Here is a 17,114-nt window from a genome sequence, read left to right as displayed (position 1 = left end):
TCCATGCCCCGTGCCATGGGGAATCAAAGCACCATCTGTGCTGGGGCAGGGGCTCCCTGAAGCCATGTACTTCCCGCTCTTTCTAAGCAAGGTATAACTAGTTTGGTTCACAGTGAGAAGGATTTAGGTTAGACAGGATGTATGCCTCTTTTCTTCCAGATGTCACAGTAATGAACACACTGTGAGATCACGGTCCTACTCCCCCATCACACTGAGTTGGTCAGTAATGTCTGATTCATCTGTGTTCCCAGGGTGGGGCATTGGGTCTGCCCTAGGAAATGAATGAATGAATCACTGCTGAGAATAAACAAATGGATGTAAATCAATTAATTCATTCAACAAATATTTATTGAGCAACTACTATGTACCAGACACTTTTTAAAGTGCTGGACATACAAACTGACAAAATCATTGCCCTCATGTATCTTATGCTCTAGTTGGAGAGACAGACAATGAGCAGATAATTATATAACTGATGGGAGAAGCAATCTGCTGTGGGCTCTGAGTCCCTGCAGGTTCTTGCTGGGCATATGCCAAGAAAGCAGGGCTCTGAAAGCTCTTTACCCAGGCCATTTCTAAGGGTTTGTTTTTGCAGCAAGCAACCTTGAGGGTTGGAAAAAGAACAGGAAAAACAAGCAACCGGAAAAAGAACAGGTATGCCTACCACTCACTATAAAAGTGGTGAATTTCTAACCTCTGTGTTCCTCTCCTATAATGCCATCCACGAGGTGTACAGGCAAACATGATGGGTGGGTCCTTTGCAGGGCTTGCGGGACATGGGGAAAATGACACAAACAAAGGTAAAGCCACAGCTACTGCTTTTACCTTGAGTAATAATGTCCTTTGTCCCTTACCCAGGAGTTTCATGTCTTCTGCAGCATCCATGAAAAGGTAACAGACTATTACTAAACAGTAATAAACAGTAACAGTTTATTAGTTTGTAAAATCTCAGGTGCTGCCCAGTTCTAGTCAATATGTGAAGTGCTATTGAGAAAACTGAGCAGAAAAGGGGAGAGAGGGATTATGGGAGGGCTTGCTATTTTAGATAGGGTCGTTAAGAAAGCCCCCTCTGATGAGGTGACATTGCAGCAGAAACATGAATAAAGTGAGGAAACAAGCCATGTGACAATTTGGGAGGAGAGCATTTCAACCAGAGGGAACCACAGGGCCAGGGGTCCTAGAGCCGTTGTTAGAGGGAGAAGGGCAGAAGATGAGGCCAGAGAGACTGTCAGGGGCCAGAACCCACAGAGCCTCAAAGGCCCTGTAAGGCATTTGCAATGTACCTGAGTGAGAGGAGAACTATCGGTGGGTTTTGGCCAGGGAAGTGGCCTGCTCTAATTTCTCTTTTTAAAGGATGACTCCGATTGCTGTGTGGAGAATAGCCAATAGCCCTGGAGACCAGGGTGGAAGCAGGGAGCCAGTGAGAAGGCTCTTACAGTAGACCTGGTGAGAGATGAGAGTGGCTTCTCCTGGTGGTGGGGTGGAGGTGGTGAGAAATGGTCGGCTTCTTGCATTTTAAGAATAGAACCCACAGGCTTGCTTATGGATTGATTGTGAGGTGCGGGGAAGGGGAGCCAAGAATGACCCAAGATTTTGTTCTGAGCAGCTGCAAGGACGGAGTCAACTGAGATGGAGAAGATGTGTGAGGGACAGGTTTGGAAGGAATCAAGAGCACCTTGAATGAGCACGAATGAATGAAAATGAATAACTGAATCACTGAATATCTTCTTTCTCCCAGTCGTGAAATAAAAGTCTTGTCCCGCAGGCAGCAGCACCCTATGTGCCTAGAGCCAGCGGTGGAACCTCCCCTCGGAAAAAGCGGTAGTGGTTCCTTTAAGAAGGCCCTGCCCCGCCCCCCACGAAGTCCCGCCCAGGCACTGTCACGTGACCCGCGATTACGCACACGGGGTGGACCACAGGGCGGTTTGAAAGCCCGGCGCGCACCGTACGAGCGGCGGTTCGTCCTGTCCCTGGGATGTCGGTGTTGCGGCCGCTGGACAAACTGCCTGGTCTGAACACGGCCACCATCTTGGTAGGCGTCAGCAGCCCAGATTCTCCCGCCCGCCTTTCCTCCCAGGCTGTGCCTCAGCCGCCAGGTCCCCTGCGCTCTCTGAGGTGCTGGCGTGGGCTATTCTGGCTGGGGTGTGGTGGGCCGGAGAGCCACACTCTGAACCAGTCGGAGTAGCTGCCCTTCTGAGGCTGAGGGACGTCCCCACCAATAAGTGCGCAGTTTCTGATTGGTGGGGCGGCTGGGCGGGGCGACCGCGCGCGGGGCGCGGTGCCGGGTGTCCAAAACTCGGTTTTCCCGCGTAGAGGGGTCGGACCTCCGGGAGAGACAAGGCCTTTCCAGGAAGGGTCCGGGGAGGTAGTGAGTGCTTTCCGGACAGGACCGGAGAGGGTGCAAACCTCGGGCCCTCTGCCGGTAAAAGGGTGCCTCGCGCGCTGGAGCCGGAATCTTGGGTTCGCGGCCGTCCGGGCCCTCCAACGGGACTGCTGTGTCCAGGTGTCAGTCTGTCGCCTTCTCTCTCTGGGCAGCTGGTGGGCACGGAGGATGCTCTTCTGCAGCAGCTGGCCGATGCGATGCTCAAGGAGGATTGCACATCGGAGCTGAAGGTGTAAGTAGCCTTATGCTGGGGTGTCCGATCGCTGGCCTGGGCGCAGGGGAGAGCGGGGTTGGCGGTAGGGGGGCCGCCAGAGAGGCGGGCACAGGTGGAGCCGCTTGACCAACCCCTCGGAGTCTCCGTCTTAACGCGTGATCTGTCCCCGTCCAAAGGCATCCTCCATCACTGTCACAGTTTTTCTATTTTCCTCTAGCACTTGTCACTATAAGAAGTTTCCATGTTTCTTTACTTGTTTGCAGTCTGCCACCCCTAGGGACACCAAGGTCAGCCCCTTGAGGGCAGGGACTTTGACTTTTGCTCACTGGTGAATCCCCAGTGCCTTGAGCAGTACTTGGCACAGAGTACATGCTCAGATACCCCCCAAACTTGGAGAAAAAGTAACTAAAGTATATTTTGTTTTCCTTTTTCTAACTGAGAGGGAGTAGAAACAGCTGCTGGCAGGAGTCAAGTGACTGAATACATGTGGGTGTCATTCTCCCTGGTAGAAAGATTATGTTCTCTTATTCTACCTAGTATGGGGCATTTCCAATTCCCACAGAGGAAATACCCTCTAGATTTGGATCATTCTCCTTCAACATAATCTTTCCCTCAAAATAAAGATTGTTCATATGTCCATCTGTGCTCTACCTATCTTGCCAGGCTCTTTGGCTATAGAACACCAAACACTAACCAATAATCTCAAACCCATAGCTCAGAAATAGGAAAGGATAAAAAAAAAAATTAATTTGGGACTTCCCTGATGGTCCAGTGGTTGGGACTTTGCGCTTCCGCTGCAGGGGGCACGGGTTTGATCCCTGGTCCAGGAACTAAGATCCCTAATGCCATGGGGCAAGGCCAAAAAAAAAAAGTCAAAAAAATTAATTAGCATCAGAGTAAATGGAAAATGTGGACAAAATTGCCTGCATTAAACGAGATGGAAACCACTGGCAAAAAAGAGAGAGTCACATGACTTGCAAAAAATCTGATGAAGAACCCACTCTGGGAAAAGGGGAAGAAAGCTCCTTTTTGAGTGCTTTGTGCCATTGAGAAATTTAATAGGAACATGAATTTTTAAAAGAAGCGTTCAAAGACCAAATAATAACAGAATGAGAGGAAAAGGGAGGTTGCAGAGCTAAGGACAAAAAAGGTGAAAAATAATACCATATGAGATCTAATAAATACATAGAAACAGCAAGGATCAGAGTAGATGTGGTTAAAGACTTAATTATTTACAAAGAAGAAAGATTTGAAAAATTACAGCAAAAGTGTTTGAAGTGTAATAGAAGAAGACTTCCCTAGAATGAGTGAAGAGTTGAATTTGTCCGTTAAAAAGGGTACATATATCTTGTTCCAGGAAAAATGGACAATTATTTACTTCTGAAGTAAATAATTCTTCAGACTTTTAGGCGGGAGAAGCAAATCACCCATATGGTCATCTGTTCATTTGTTGTCAGGTGTTTTCGGCTCTCTGCATTTGGAGTGTTTGGCAGGAACCAGCTTTGACCTTTTGTGGTTATGTGGAGCCATGTGACTAGTTCTGGCCAATGAGTTGTGAGCAAAAATGATTGTCTCTTTATTGCTGAAGCATTTAATTGCCAGTGAGAGACCTTCCTCAGTACCCTTTGTCTCTCTCATGTTCTAGAGTGGCAACTTCATTAGCTGAGGTCCGAAGTTATGGTTAGAGCAAAATATAAACGTATATAATAATACCATTAATAATAGCAATATAAATGTACATTTGTAAGTTTTGTCCAAATGGTAAGGTAGATTTTAAGAATGCTAATTTTCTCACTTTTCTTAATAATAGAGAATCAATCCCATATAGGTAAAATTAAAACTGTTAAAAATGATACCAACTTACTTATTTTTTCCATAATCTTTTTTTAATTGGGTTCTTTGAGGAAATAATTTCTTGTGATTAAAAAATAATTTATCCAAAGTTCATCTTTTTTTTTCAGTTCTACTTTAGTTATTTTGCTTCCACTAAATTCAGATAAAATTAATACTATTATCCTATTTTTATTTATTTTTATTTTTTATTTTTTGGCCGCACCATGCCCCTTGCGGGTTCTCAGTTCCCAGACCAGGGATTGAACCTGGGCCACGGCAGTGAAAGCGCTACATCCTAACCACTGGACTGTCAGGGAACTATTTTTCGATTACATCTACTGTATTCTAGTGTCTGAATGTGTATACATTGTGTACATGGAGAGATGTTTAGAAAAATGTTCTAATGTTAATAGTTATTTCTAGGTAACTGAACTTTTAGGAGTATGTGCTTCTTTTTTAACTTTTGTGTTTTGTATACTTTTTGGTATTCTTAAATTATAAGCTGAGGGGTGGGGGGCAGATGAGTAATAGTCATATGTGGAAATGGGCAGAAGTAGAGGATTCAAAAAAACCCTTCAGGTGGGTATTTGACATTCTGAGACTAAGTCCAGGCAAGAATGATGAGGGTGACTTGCCCAAGGTCACATAGCTGATAATTGGCAGACTTGGGATTTGGGGCCACTTCTGTCTTACTCCAAAGAGCTTCAATCCTAACCCCTAAACTTCACAGTCCAACACCCTCCCCGCCTTCTGAGCCTGGTCTCCCTCCCAGCATGCAGTGTAGATGGCTAGCCTCATGCCATCTTATATCCAGAACTCCCTGTTGCCAAGGCAGTTACTAAACTTTCTGGCAGGGAGAGTAGAGCAGGAGTCATCTGGATAGGACCAGCTCTGCCCTGCCCCTGTGCTCACCTGAAAAGTCTTGCTTCAGGTGAACAGGAGAGGAGCTCTTGACAGCCTCTTCCCTGTGACAGGTGGCATGTGAACAGTCATTGTGATGTGGGTACGTATTTAGTCCTGCAATTTCTTGTTTTTCAGCCACTTGGCAAAGTCCCTCCCTCTGCCCTCCAATGTGAATCGGCCCCGAATTGACTTGATTGTGTTCGTGGTCAACCTTCACAGCAAACACAGGTGAGAGCCGGAGGATGGGGGCTGCCAGGCTCAGGTAGACCTGGCTCAGGGATGTGCTGGGACAGTGGCCTCACTTGTGATGGGAAGGAGAGGAGACAGGGAGAGGCTGCCTGGGGTTAACTTAGACCGTGAGGAGGGGGGAGCCAGTGGCCAATGCACGATGTTTAAAAGACACTGATAAATGCCAGCAGTGTCATCTGTCATTTGGCTCTCTGAAGCCTACTGTGTATCCCTGACAGCAGGCACAGACATGAATGAAACAGACCCCTGTCCTCAAGGTCCATTAGGGGAGGAGGCTAGACTTTTGAACAGACAGTGACAGTACCTGCGATGTGTACTGTAAAAAGAAGGAAGCATGGGGCTGTGAGAGCCCAAACAAGACCTCTGACTCTCAGGACTTAGGTCAGGCTAGACTTCCTGGTGGAGGTGACATTTAAATAGACACCTGAGAGATGACGAGAAATTAGCCAGGGAAAGATGAAAGTAAGCAGAATGTTCCAGGTGAAGGGTTTATGTAAAGGGCAGGAGGAGCGTAGTGTGTTCGGAGGACTGTCAAGGCCTGTGCGGCGTCAGAGCCCAGTCTAGCGTGGGGCTGTGGCAGTGGCAGCATGGGTGGTGTTGATGCTGGTGGCCTGATCCGGTCTCCCTGTGGTGCTGGCAACCCTGGGGACAGGACTGCAGCCAGCCTATAGGGAGTACCGAAGAAAGGTCTGCCCTCTCCCTCCTGGGGGACAGCTGGCTAAGAGCAGAACACAGGGTCCAGCACAGAAACCAAGACAGACACCTGGGCCTGTGGTAGGGATCAAGGGAAGGCTGTGGTGGAAACACCTGGGAATCCAGTGGCATAGAGACACCAGATACACGTAGCATCAGGACCAAGTCCAGACCGCACTTCCTGACCAGTTGGAACCAGTCAGCGGTGACTTAGGCCCAGGTGGGGCTGAGAAAGGGCTGAGATCTGCCATGGTTGCCAGAGGGCCCTGGCTCAGCAGATCTGTTGCTCTTTGGGTGAGATCTCTCTGTTCACCAGAAGGGACACTGGCCCAAGTCTTTGGAGAGACCCTGCTTCACAGCCACACTTAGGGGCAGGGCCACTGTTGCTGTTGGCCTCAGGCTGTGTTCATTCAGGCTGAAGCCTGACCTTTGAGATGGCTTTTTGGCCAGGAAACAGCAGGTTCCTTCATCACTCCCTGGACACGAGTGAATGAAAGCCTCAACCCAGAAGGTCAGGGTACCCTTGCTTAGAGGAAAAGAGTGTTTTCATATGATTGATATGACTTAAAATCACTGTAATCTTATTGGAAAGCAATTCAGCAATACTTATCTACACTTAAAAAAGACACATACTGGGCTTCCCTGGTGGCGCAGTGGTTGAGAATCTGCCTGCCAATGCAGGGGACACGGGTTCGAGCCCTGGTCTGGGAAGATCCCACATGCCGCGGAGCAACTGGGCCCGTGAGCCACAACTACTGGGCCTGCGCGTCTGGAGCCTGTGCTCCACAACAAGAGAGGCCGCGACAGTGAGAGGCCCGCGACCGCAATGAAGAGTGGCCCCCGCTCGCCACAACCAAAGAAAGCCCTCACACAGAAACAAAGACCCAACACAGCCAAAAATAAATAAATAAATAAATAAATTAAAAAAAAAAAAAAAACACATACTGTGACCCAGCCATTCCACTTCTAGCATCTGTCCTACAGAAACGTTTGCTTGGGTGTGTAAGGACCTGTGGGAAAGAAAATTCACGCAGCATCTTTCGTAACAGTGAACAACTGGAGACCGTTTAAATGTCCATCACAGGGAAAGTAGTTTGTGGTACTGTGTGGTCATTCCAAAGAATGTAACAGAGATGTTGAACCCAGTTAGACCCAACTGGATGCTTGTACATATCACTGTCCGTATTTGCATATGAAAAATATTCCAGAAGAATTACACCCCCAACTGTCAGCAACAGTTATCTCTGGGGAGTTGAAACTGAAGGTGGTGCTGGAGACGGGAACTTTTACTTTTTACTTATACACCCGTGTTTACTGTTTGATTATATTACGAACTTGAGTCACTTTGTAATTAAAAGTAGTTTGGGAAATTCCCTGGCAGTCCAGTGGTTAGGACTCCTCGCTCTCACTGCCGAGGGCCCAGGTTCATCCCTGGTCGGGGAGCTAAGATCCCACAAGCCGCGTGGAGTAGCCAAAAAAAATAAAGAAAGAAGGAACTACCATATGACCCAGCAATCCCACTACTGGGCATATACCCTGAGAAAACCATAACTCAAAAAGAGACATGCACCCCAATGTTCATTGCAGCACTATTTACAATAGCCAGGTCATGGAAGCAACCTAAATGCCCATCGACAGATGAATGGATAAAGAAGATGTGGTATATATATACAATGGAATATTACTCAGCCATAAAAGGGGACGAAATTGGGTCATTTGTGGAGACGTGGATGAATCTAGAGACTGTCATACAGAGTGAAGTAAGTCAGAAAGAGAAAAACAAATATTGTATATTAACGCATATATGTGGAATCTAGAAAAATGGTACAGATGAACCGGTTTGCAGGGCAGAAATAGAGACACAGATGTAGAGAACAGACGTATGGACACCAAGGGGAGAAAGTGGCGGGGGTGGGGGAGCGGTGGTGGTGGGATGAACTGGGAGATTGGGATTGACATACATACACTAATATGTATAAAATGGATGACTAATAAGAACCTGCTGTATAAAAAAATAAAATTAAATTTAAAAAAAAAAAGTAGTTTAAAGATATGAAAGGACAAAGTATTCCTCTAGGGCTGTTTGCTGTCACCCTCCTCTCGTTCTCTGGCCTCTGGGATCAGAGGCCAGGCAGCTTCTGCTTTCTCTGTTGTGAGGTTTGTCCTCTGCTTTGTTCTCTCGCCCTGGCCACTGCAGCCTCCGGAATGTTGAGGAGTCCCTGCACCATGTGGACGCCACCTTCTTCCTGGGGAAGGTGAGCTTCCTCGCCACAGGCGGTAAGTGCATCCCTCCCCCGCCGCTCACCCCCTCCCCCGCCAACCCAGGGCAGGCTGCAGCTGGGCCTGTGGTGGACTCCTTGCAAAGGCAGCCTGGGTGATGGAAAAAACATGCGTTTTGGAATCTGATGTTGTCAGTCTTTATAAAGCAAATTTGAGCTGATCAGTCTGCCAAGTTAATTCCGCTGAGATAATGGATTAGAGGTGCCTAGTGGCTCTCTGTGGCTTTCAGAGTAAAATCCAAACTCCTGTAAAGGCACAAAGTATTTTACAGTTTGGCCTCTGCCTTCCTGTCTTATCTCCTATCACTCTTCCCTTCTTTGGCTCGGCTTATATTTCTCTGAGACTTGGTAATATTAACAGTGGAAATAATAATAGCTACCCTATATCGAGCACTCACAATAGACCAGACACTGTCCTAAGTGCTTTGTTTCTATGTTACTTAATCTTCACGACAGGTACTACTGAAGTAGGTACTATTTTCTCTGTTTTGCAGCGGAGGAAACTGTGGTCACGAGGTTAGGTAACTTGCCCAAGGCCCTGCAGCTGAACAGTTGTAGAGCAGAGATTCACATCTAGAGAGTCATGTTCCAGAGCCCATGCCTTTAATGATTATACCATGTGGCTTCTCTCAAATACTTTTTCCTCTTCTTTATCTCGCTAACGCCTATCTTCTGCCTCCTGGGGGACCTGACCGGCCCTGCAGTCTGGGCCCTCAGGGTATCCATCCCACACGTGCCTCTGTCAGAGACTCCTAACCCTTCTACCTACACTGGTGGTGTGTCTGCCCCGCCAGCTGCACTGCGAGCTCCTCGCAGGAAGGGCCTGGCACGGATTATTCTCAGCAAGCATTGGTGGATAAGTGAACACCAGGTCACTTCTGTGTATTCATTCATTGACTCTCTGTGGTAACTCAGCAGGGTAGGGGTTGTTACTATCATTTCATAGATGAGGAAATTCATGTTTTTATTGAGCACTCTATCCAAGCCCCTTCAGCCTATTTTCTGATTTGCTGATCTTGACTGCCCTGAAAAGAAGGTAGAACAGGACTGTCACCCCACTGACTAGTAAGAAACTGAGGCCCAGAGAGGGGAAGTGAACTACTTGGCCCAGTGCTTCCTAGATGACAGCCGTGAAGGTAGAGATTACAGGCCGTGGCTTCTTTGCAGCTGGGCGGGAGAGCCACTGCAGCATTCACCGGAACACCGTCGTGAAGCTGGCCCGCACCTACCGGAGCCCCCTGCTCTTCTGTGACCTGGAGGTGAGGACCCCGAGCACGCGGGTCGAGGGACGGAGCAGTCGGCGCACAGTGGGCCTGGCAGGGATGCTTCTTGGAGGCTCATTGCGTCCCCTAGTGAAGGGGATCCTGATGTGGAGACGAGATCCTCGTTTGAACCCTGGCTCTCCTGCTCACTGCCCTGGCGTGGGTCACCGTAAGCCTTGGGTTCGCACATATAAAATAGGGTGATGCTCCATGTGCATCTTGAGTTCTGCTCGTGCACCAGGCGCCAGCACCTCTTGCTTTTGCGTCGTTCTCTCTACTCGTAACTAAGTCTTGTGCGTGTACCTGTGGGTCCCTGTTAATATCTCACTTCCCTGCTGGGGTTAAGTGCTCTGAGGCCAGGCATCTTGTCTGCCTCATGAACCAGCAGTAAAGGTGCCCAATGTCCCCCTTACATCCCTGGATTGCAGACCTTGTCTGGTCCCAGCCTGGGGCAGGGGGTCTAGCAGGCAGCAGAAGGGGAGGCTGGGTAGGTGGGTAGGTGGTTGGATGGATACATATGATATTGGTTCTGCCCTGACTTGCTTCTGTTGGTGTTTCTCACGAGGTGACTGCTCATTGTGGGGTTAGCACAGCAGATTTCTATTTTGCTGTTGAATTTTGCTCTTCAGCCTCTCTGTGCAGTACGGAACCTGATGACTTTTTGCTAAAGGGTCCTCAGCAGGAGTTGACGCTGCTGCCTCTGGGCTCCCAGGGCCTGGGCTGCCCCACCCGCACACCAGGCCTGCTCAGTTGGTTTTGAGATTCGTTTTAAAGATTTGTGTTTCTGCTCTGTTCTGGGTCTTGCACCTGTTCCCAAAAGCAACGTGATGTCGTAAGAGGGAACTGAGTCAGTATGTGGTCCCTCATCACCAAGGGTTCTTACTCTGGGGTCTGTGGACCCCTCTAGTCAGAAGGGAGAAGAATTCAGGGGATTTGCGGACCTGGACGAGAAAAAAAATTACTTCTTGTTTTCACTAACCTCTAAGAGAAATTTATCATTGTGAATGTAGGCAAGAGATGTCAGTAGCATTAGCAGAACCTGTGACTGTTAGCAGTGGAAGCGGCGTACATTGCCATGTCCCGTGGGGATTGGGGCAGATCTCATTACTACTCCGACACTGCAGAAGTCATTAGACCTGCCCTAGATCTCATTCAGTGCATCGGTTAAGATGTACAGATTTGTGTTTCACATTTGATGACTATTTTAAGAACCCCGACTCGACCGACGCTCTGATCTCCCAGGTAGGACCTGAGGCCCAGGGCACCCCTGAGGGGCCTGTCCCTGCAGGCTTTCCTCACAACAGGAGAGGCGAGACGTGCTCACAGTCACCCACCCCCAACACACACACACACACACACACACACACACACACACACACACACACACACACACACACACACACACACACACACACCCTGCCTTCTCTTGGCTCTGAAGGGGAATCGCCATCTTTGCTCCACAGTTGAGGTGCGCGTGGTGGTGCAGTTCTGTGTGTGGTCAGGAGGTGGCAGGCTGTACCAGGTCCTGGGTTGTCCTCTAGCCTGAGAACTTCTCTCAGAAAAGATCTGTGGCTGACTTTCTATTTCCAGCCAGCAGCAGCCCTGCTGAGAACCTAGACCTGGCATTCTCTCCCACAAAGCACCCAGTGTTTGCACGGTCAGCACTCCTCGTACCGCTGCTGTCCTGTTCGGGGCACACTCCTCCGCTTAATCGACTTGGAGCCTCACCATATTCTGAGGCCTTTGCGTGGCAGGAATTATGAGCCCCGTTTTACATATGAGGAAACACCCAGGGAGGTGTGGGATTCGCCCAGTGAAATTATTTCCCAGCTCCGCTGATCGGGTCCTGTGCTGGTCCCTGAGAACACAAATGCCTCAGACGTTGGCCCTGCCTCTCAGAATCAAGCAAAATAGACCGACATGTAACATACGCAGCAGCAGAAGGATTTGCAGAGCTTTGGAAGCCTGGCAGTGGAATTCAGTCATTCCTTCCTGTAGGTGACGGGGCAGTCATGATAGGGTCAGAAGTGGGATTTGGGGGCCACATCTCTGGAGTATGATGTGTGGATGGGAGGAGGCCTGGCCAGAGGCAGGAGGGCTCGGGACGAGGCCGCTGCGGGAAGCAGACTGTGGAGTCCGAGTGAGAGCTGCAGCAGTTTGGAGGGATGGTTCAGAGGCAGAGGCCGCAGACCTCAGAGGATTTATTCAACAAGTATTTCTGGACTTCCCTGGTGGCGCAGTGGTTAAGACTCCGCCTGCCAATGCAGGGGACACGGGTTCGAGACCTGGTCCAGGAAGATCCCACATGCCGCGGAGCAACTAAGCCCACGTGCCACAACTACTGAGCCTGCGCTCTAGAGCCCGCGAGCCACAACTACTGAAGCCCTCATGCCACAACTACTGAAGCCCACGAGCCACAACTACTGAAGCCCACGTGCCTAGAGCCCATGCTTTGCAACAAGAGAAGCCACCGCAATGAGAAGCCTGCACACCGCAACGAAGCGTAGCCCCCGCTCGCCACAACTAGAGAAAGCCCACGCGCATCAACGAAGACCCAATGCAGCCAAAATAAATTAATTAATTAAAAAAAATAATAAAACAAGTATTTCTTACATAATCTACAGTGCGCCGAGCACTGTTCTAGGCACTAGGGAAGCAGCATAGAGCAGAACAGTTTTAAAACTCCCAATTCTGTTCTAGTGGAGGAAACAAAGTGAGGAAGTAGAATGTATGGCATGTTAGAGAATGGAGATGTGACCTGTCAGGTGGTGGTAAAGTGGCAAGATTTACATAGGGGTTGAAGGGGCTCACTAAAAAAAATGACCTTTAAGTAAAGACTTGAAGGAAGGTGCCGTGGAGCCTCCTGGTGGAAAGGCCCACTAGGTTGGAGAAACAGCAAGTGCAAAGGCCCTGAGTTTGGAACTTGCCTGCTGTGTTCAAGGTCCACAGGGAGGCATGGGTGGCTGGAGCAGAGCTGTGGGAGATGAGTCAGAGTGACCGTGGGGCTTTGTGGGTCATAGGACAGGTGGTGGCTTTCACTCTGAGTTAGACTGGAGCAATGGAAAGTGTGGGGGACACAGCCTGACTCGGGTTTTAAGTGGGTCCCTGCAGCGGTTGGGAGGAGAGTGGACTGAAGGGAGACAGGGGCAGAAAGAAGGAGATGGGCCTGGGGACTGTGTCTGGAAGAGTTAAGCGTGGCCTGGGCGCAGTGGTGTCTGGGGAAGAGGGAGATGAGATGGTCTGTGATGCTGGGTGTTTCCAGGGCCGGGCCGACAGATGTGCTGATGGCCTGGATGTGAGACAGGAGAGGAAGAAGAGTCAAGGTCGACTCTGGAGTTTTCAGTCTGAGCAACTGGAAGGACGGGGTTGCCTGTGGCTGAGATGGGGGTGACTGCCGTTTGGGGGGACTCCCAGGGACTCCGTCTCGGACACACTAAGACAGGAGTCTGTTAGGAGTCTACCCAGAAGCCAAGCGGGCAGCGGCACACGTGTGTCTAACACTCAGGGGAAAGGTCTGGAGATGCAGTTTGGGCATACTCAGCAATTAGATGGTTTGAAGGTCACGGAGCTGGATGAGGTCACCTGGGGACCGAGTGTGGGGGAAAGAGATGCAAAGGCCAAGCCCTGGGACCCCCAGCAGTTAGATGTCACACAGAGGAGGGAGCGGCCTGCGAGGTGAGAGGAGAAGCTGCGGAGGGTGGGGTCCCGGGAGCCAGGTGGAAAAGGCCTGTCAAGGAGAGGGAGCAGCTGCGTGAGATTCTGCTGAGAGGAGACTCAGTGCGAGTGAGGCCAGTGTGATGAGGACTGAGACGTCGCCTCTGGACCTAAAACCCAGGATGTCATGGGTGGCAAATGGTGGAGAAAGAGCAGGAGGGCGTGGGGCTGCCTGGTCACCAGCTTGGGTGACTGGGTGGATGGTGGCACCCTTTCCCCAGTTAGAGAGGGGACAGGGGAAGGGGGAGGTGCTTCTGAGGGCACCTGTTGGTCAGGGGAGAACATCTGAGCATCACTGTTGATTCTTCAGCATTTATAATGAGCACCTCATCTGCCCGCACCATCTGGTGCCAGGCCCTAGGACAGTCTTGTCGCCCCGCCTAATCCCACAGCTCCTCTGGGCCCACCAGCCCTTCAGAGGCCCTGATACAGGAACCGTCTGTTGATGGTGCCTCCCTGTCCTCGGAAAGGGCCGCTCTCTACCCACCCCTCCCTTCTCTCCCTGTGAGCGTCTCTCTCAGACAGATCCCAGGGAAGGAAGCCTTTGGGGCCTACTCTGCCCCAGCGTTGGTTGGGACTAGCCCTGGTTCAGATCCCAGCTCTGCAGTCACTGACTGTGTGCCTCTGGACAGTTGACCTAACCTCGCCCGCCCAGCTTGCTGAGCCTTCATTTCTTCTGGAGCAGGGGTCATCGTCTCTGGTATCCCTGGAGGGTGTTTAAAGGATTCGGTAAGCTGAGGTGGTTGGAAACGGCTCGGCGAGGTGTGGCGCGGACAAGGGCGTGGCCATGCTGGGCAGCGGTGCCCTGAGCTGTCCCCACATCCCAGCGCCCCGCTCCCCTGGGCAGCCCACGGAGCTGCTCCACGTGAGGGCAGCAGGCCCCTCACCGCTGTTCTCTGCTCTTCCTCTGCAGATAGGAGACTTTCGAGTCACCATGGCGCAGCGCCTGGTCCGCATGCTGCAGATCTGCGCCGGCCACGTGCCCAGCGTCTCGGCCCTGAACCTGCTGTCCCTGCTGCAGAGCTCTGAGAACCCCTCCCTGGAGGACCTGTGAGGGCCACAAGCCCCCGGGCTGCCCCTCCCCATGGCTTGGTGCCCGGCTCAGTAAACAGTCACTGTTGCTGGCGCTTGACAGGCCGGGGTCAGCGGGCAGTTCCCTCAGGGCCCAAAGTCCTCGAGCTCCAGCGGGGCGTGCTGGGGGCAGAGGGTGGGGAGGGAGCCCAGCTGGTGGGACTCCAGCCCCCTCCCCCTCCCACGCTCACTCCAGCAGAGTCCCAGGTCTTCATCCATCTGACGTGTTCTCTCTCCACTTAAGACTTCAACTGAACAAAGGGTCCGTGGCTAAAAAAAGTTTGAAAATCACTGGTCTCGTCCACCACTCTGATTCTGCAGATGAGCAAACTGACTCAGAACAATTAGGAGTCGGGTAGGGGGGAGCTTGGACTCTATGAGCCCAGTCTGACTCCGCATCCTGGCCTTGCCATGCTTATAGGACCTGGTTGTTGCCTCTTGGGGCCTCAGTTTTCCCAGGTGTGAAATGGAGATTGTTCTACTTACCCTGTTGCATTGTGAGGATTGTATGAAATGGTGGAGGTGAAGTGCCTGAGGTTGTATTACTCTTGCGCTTGTTTGAGTGCTTGATGTATTTCGTAATAAACGTGTTAATGCTTACACAGTGCCAGGTAAGCACTCAATGAACAGTTATTTGAACTATTATTTGAAATCACACAGAGCTAAGTTCAAAAACTGGTGCACATCCAGGAATTACACTGTGAAGTCTTAAGATTGTGAGAATTCAGTGAGAGAATCTGACCGAGGGCTGGTTTCTGGGTTGGCAGCAAGAGATTGTGCAATGACCATTGCTTTCCTTCTCCTTTGGGTCTCATTAGAATTTGTGGAAGTGCTGGGATTAGAATCCAGAAACCCTGGCAGCAAGGTCTGGGCTCCTGCTGCTCCGCTATGGCCGGCTGGGCACGCATGTGAGAGCTTGGGGGTGAAGAGGAGGTCTGGTGGGAGAGGCCTCAGGAAGAGAGCCAGGTCCCGGCTACCCTGGAGCGTGACAGCGCCCTCCCAACCCCACCCAGCTTGTGCCCCGGCCTGTCCTCCGTCCTCAGGCCTCAGGACCGACCGGCCCTGCTTGATGCCTTGGACGGTGCCAGCACTGCAGGGCCTCTGCTTTGACGTCACCATGGCAGCCGCAGCTCATGCTCTCCACTGAAGGATGGGCCAACCTGAAACTGGGCGCAGGCGTCATAAGGGTAGGGCCCGCCTTTCTCCTCTCCTTGGGTTCCTTCCAGACCTGGCCCAGCGCCCCACCCCTCGTGTGTGCTCCGTAAGGTTTGCAGATGCCTGGCTGGCTTCCACAGAGCCCCCTCAGCCCGCCGAGAGCCTCAGCTGCCAGCTGTGGAGATTCCGGTTCAGGCCCCAGACGTCACCCACCCGACCTTCTCAGAGCTTCACACTTTACATTACAGAGCCCTTCTCACACAGTCGCTCCTGCCACCCTCCCCACAGACCTGTGAGGTTGACAGTGTTTCCCCATTTCAGTTAATGAAACTGAGATTTGTCATCAGAGGCTTATCCACAGTCGCACAGCTAATCGGAGGCAGAGACAACCTCTGGCCCCAATTCTCTGCTTTTTCTCTCTGGTTGTTCTCTTAGGCACCTAATCGTTGAACAAAGGTTTGGGTATCTCTGCTGGGCAGGCCCTGAGCTGAGAACACAGAAATGGTGGACACACAGGCCTTGAGCCAGAGAAAGCAGCCGTTTGGAAGGGCAGTCTCCCATTAGCACAGGGGGAGGCTTCACGGAGGGGAGGGCGGAGAGCAGGCTAGGGGCCCCGGCCCACTGCAGGAGGAGGGTGGTGCAAGCCTCGGGCTCCAGCAGGCCTGGGGCACAAGGATCGCCCAAGGACTCCCAGCATTTGGGAAGGGAAGCCAGCTTCTGTGCTGAAGTTGGGGTGGGTCTGGCTTGAAGGAAGAGGCTGGCAGTAAAGGTGGGCGGTGAATCTGCGGGGAAGGGCAGGATCAGCAGAGGTCCAGGAGGCCGGCCTTCCGAGAGGGCCCCGGGGCTCCTAGAAAACCGCATTGTCTTCAGCCCCTCAGGAGCCTGGGCCACAAAGGGCGGGGCTTTGCAGGGCTCAGTGGAGGGGTGGGGGAAGGGGAGGCCTTTGGGGGATGGAGCATGGTGTCCAAGCAGGAGAGTGCAGCGGTGTGGGCACAGCCTGCCTGCCTCTTCTGGGCTTGTCATTTTGCCTGGAGACAGGTGGGGTCCTCCCCATACACCCGCCCCCACCCCCAGCCAGCATGAGGCACTCTCTCTCTCTCTCTGGTCCCTGTGCCAGGTTTTCTTCGCCACCTGGTGCCATTTAACAAGAGAAATGGCGTCACGTTCTCCAGCCGAGGATCTGGGAGCCTTCCAAGTGCTGGGGGAGCGCGATGCTGTCACTGCTGTCAGCTCCAGCGAGCTTGGCGGGGGGGCCCTGGGACCCAGAGGCCGCCTCTGCCTCACAGCAGAGCTGACCAACCCCCAAACGGCCACTGGCCACCCTCCGGCCCACTGCCCCCCAGCCGGGAAGTAGGGGC

General features: G+C 51.5%; 1 protein-coding gene across 1 annotated transcript; it reads left to right on the top strand.

Annotated features, from left to right (window-relative positions):
* The first annotated feature begins 1,876 nt into the window (after window positions 1–1,876).
* On the top strand, window positions 1,877–15,224 carry CENPM (centromere protein M). The gene is made up of 6 exons (XM_082349721.1): window positions 1,877–2,032; window positions 2,536–2,615; window positions 5,469–5,561; window positions 8,473–8,552; window positions 9,722–9,813; window positions 14,444–15,224. Exons 1-6 carry the CDS (start codon window positions 1,976–1,978, stop codon window positions 14,582–14,584), a joined length of 543 nt encoding a protein of 180 aa, XP_082205847.1. The 5' UTR covers window positions 1,877–1,975; the 3' UTR covers window positions 14,585–15,224.
* Window positions 15,225–17,114: the final 1,890 nt, after the last annotated feature.

The sequence above is a fragment of the Balaenoptera borealis genome (genome assembly GCF_965194805.1).
Source record: "Balaenoptera borealis genome assembly, chromosome: 13".
Classification (NCBI taxonomy): Eukaryota; Metazoa; Chordata; class Mammalia; order Artiodactyla; family Balaenopteridae; genus Balaenoptera; species Balaenoptera borealis.
The sequence above is the reverse complement of the archived record's forward strand: the minus strand, read 5'-3'. Positions and strand labels throughout refer to the sequence as shown.

Bases quoted from the DNA above. Each gene is read 5' to 3' on its own strand.
- CENPM (XM_082349721.1), top strand. From the start codon at position 1,976: ATGTCGGTGTTGCGGCCGCTGGACAAACTGCCTGGTCTGAACACGGCC. The intron at 8,553-9,721 runs GTAAGTGCATCC...GCTTCTTTGCAG, and splicing joins GAGCTTCCTCGCCACAGGCG to CTGGGCGGGAGAGCCACTGC. The intron at 9,814-14,443 runs GTGAGGACCCCG...CTTCCTCTGCAG, and splicing joins TGCTCTTCTGTGACCTGGAG to ATAGGAGACTTTCGAGTCAC.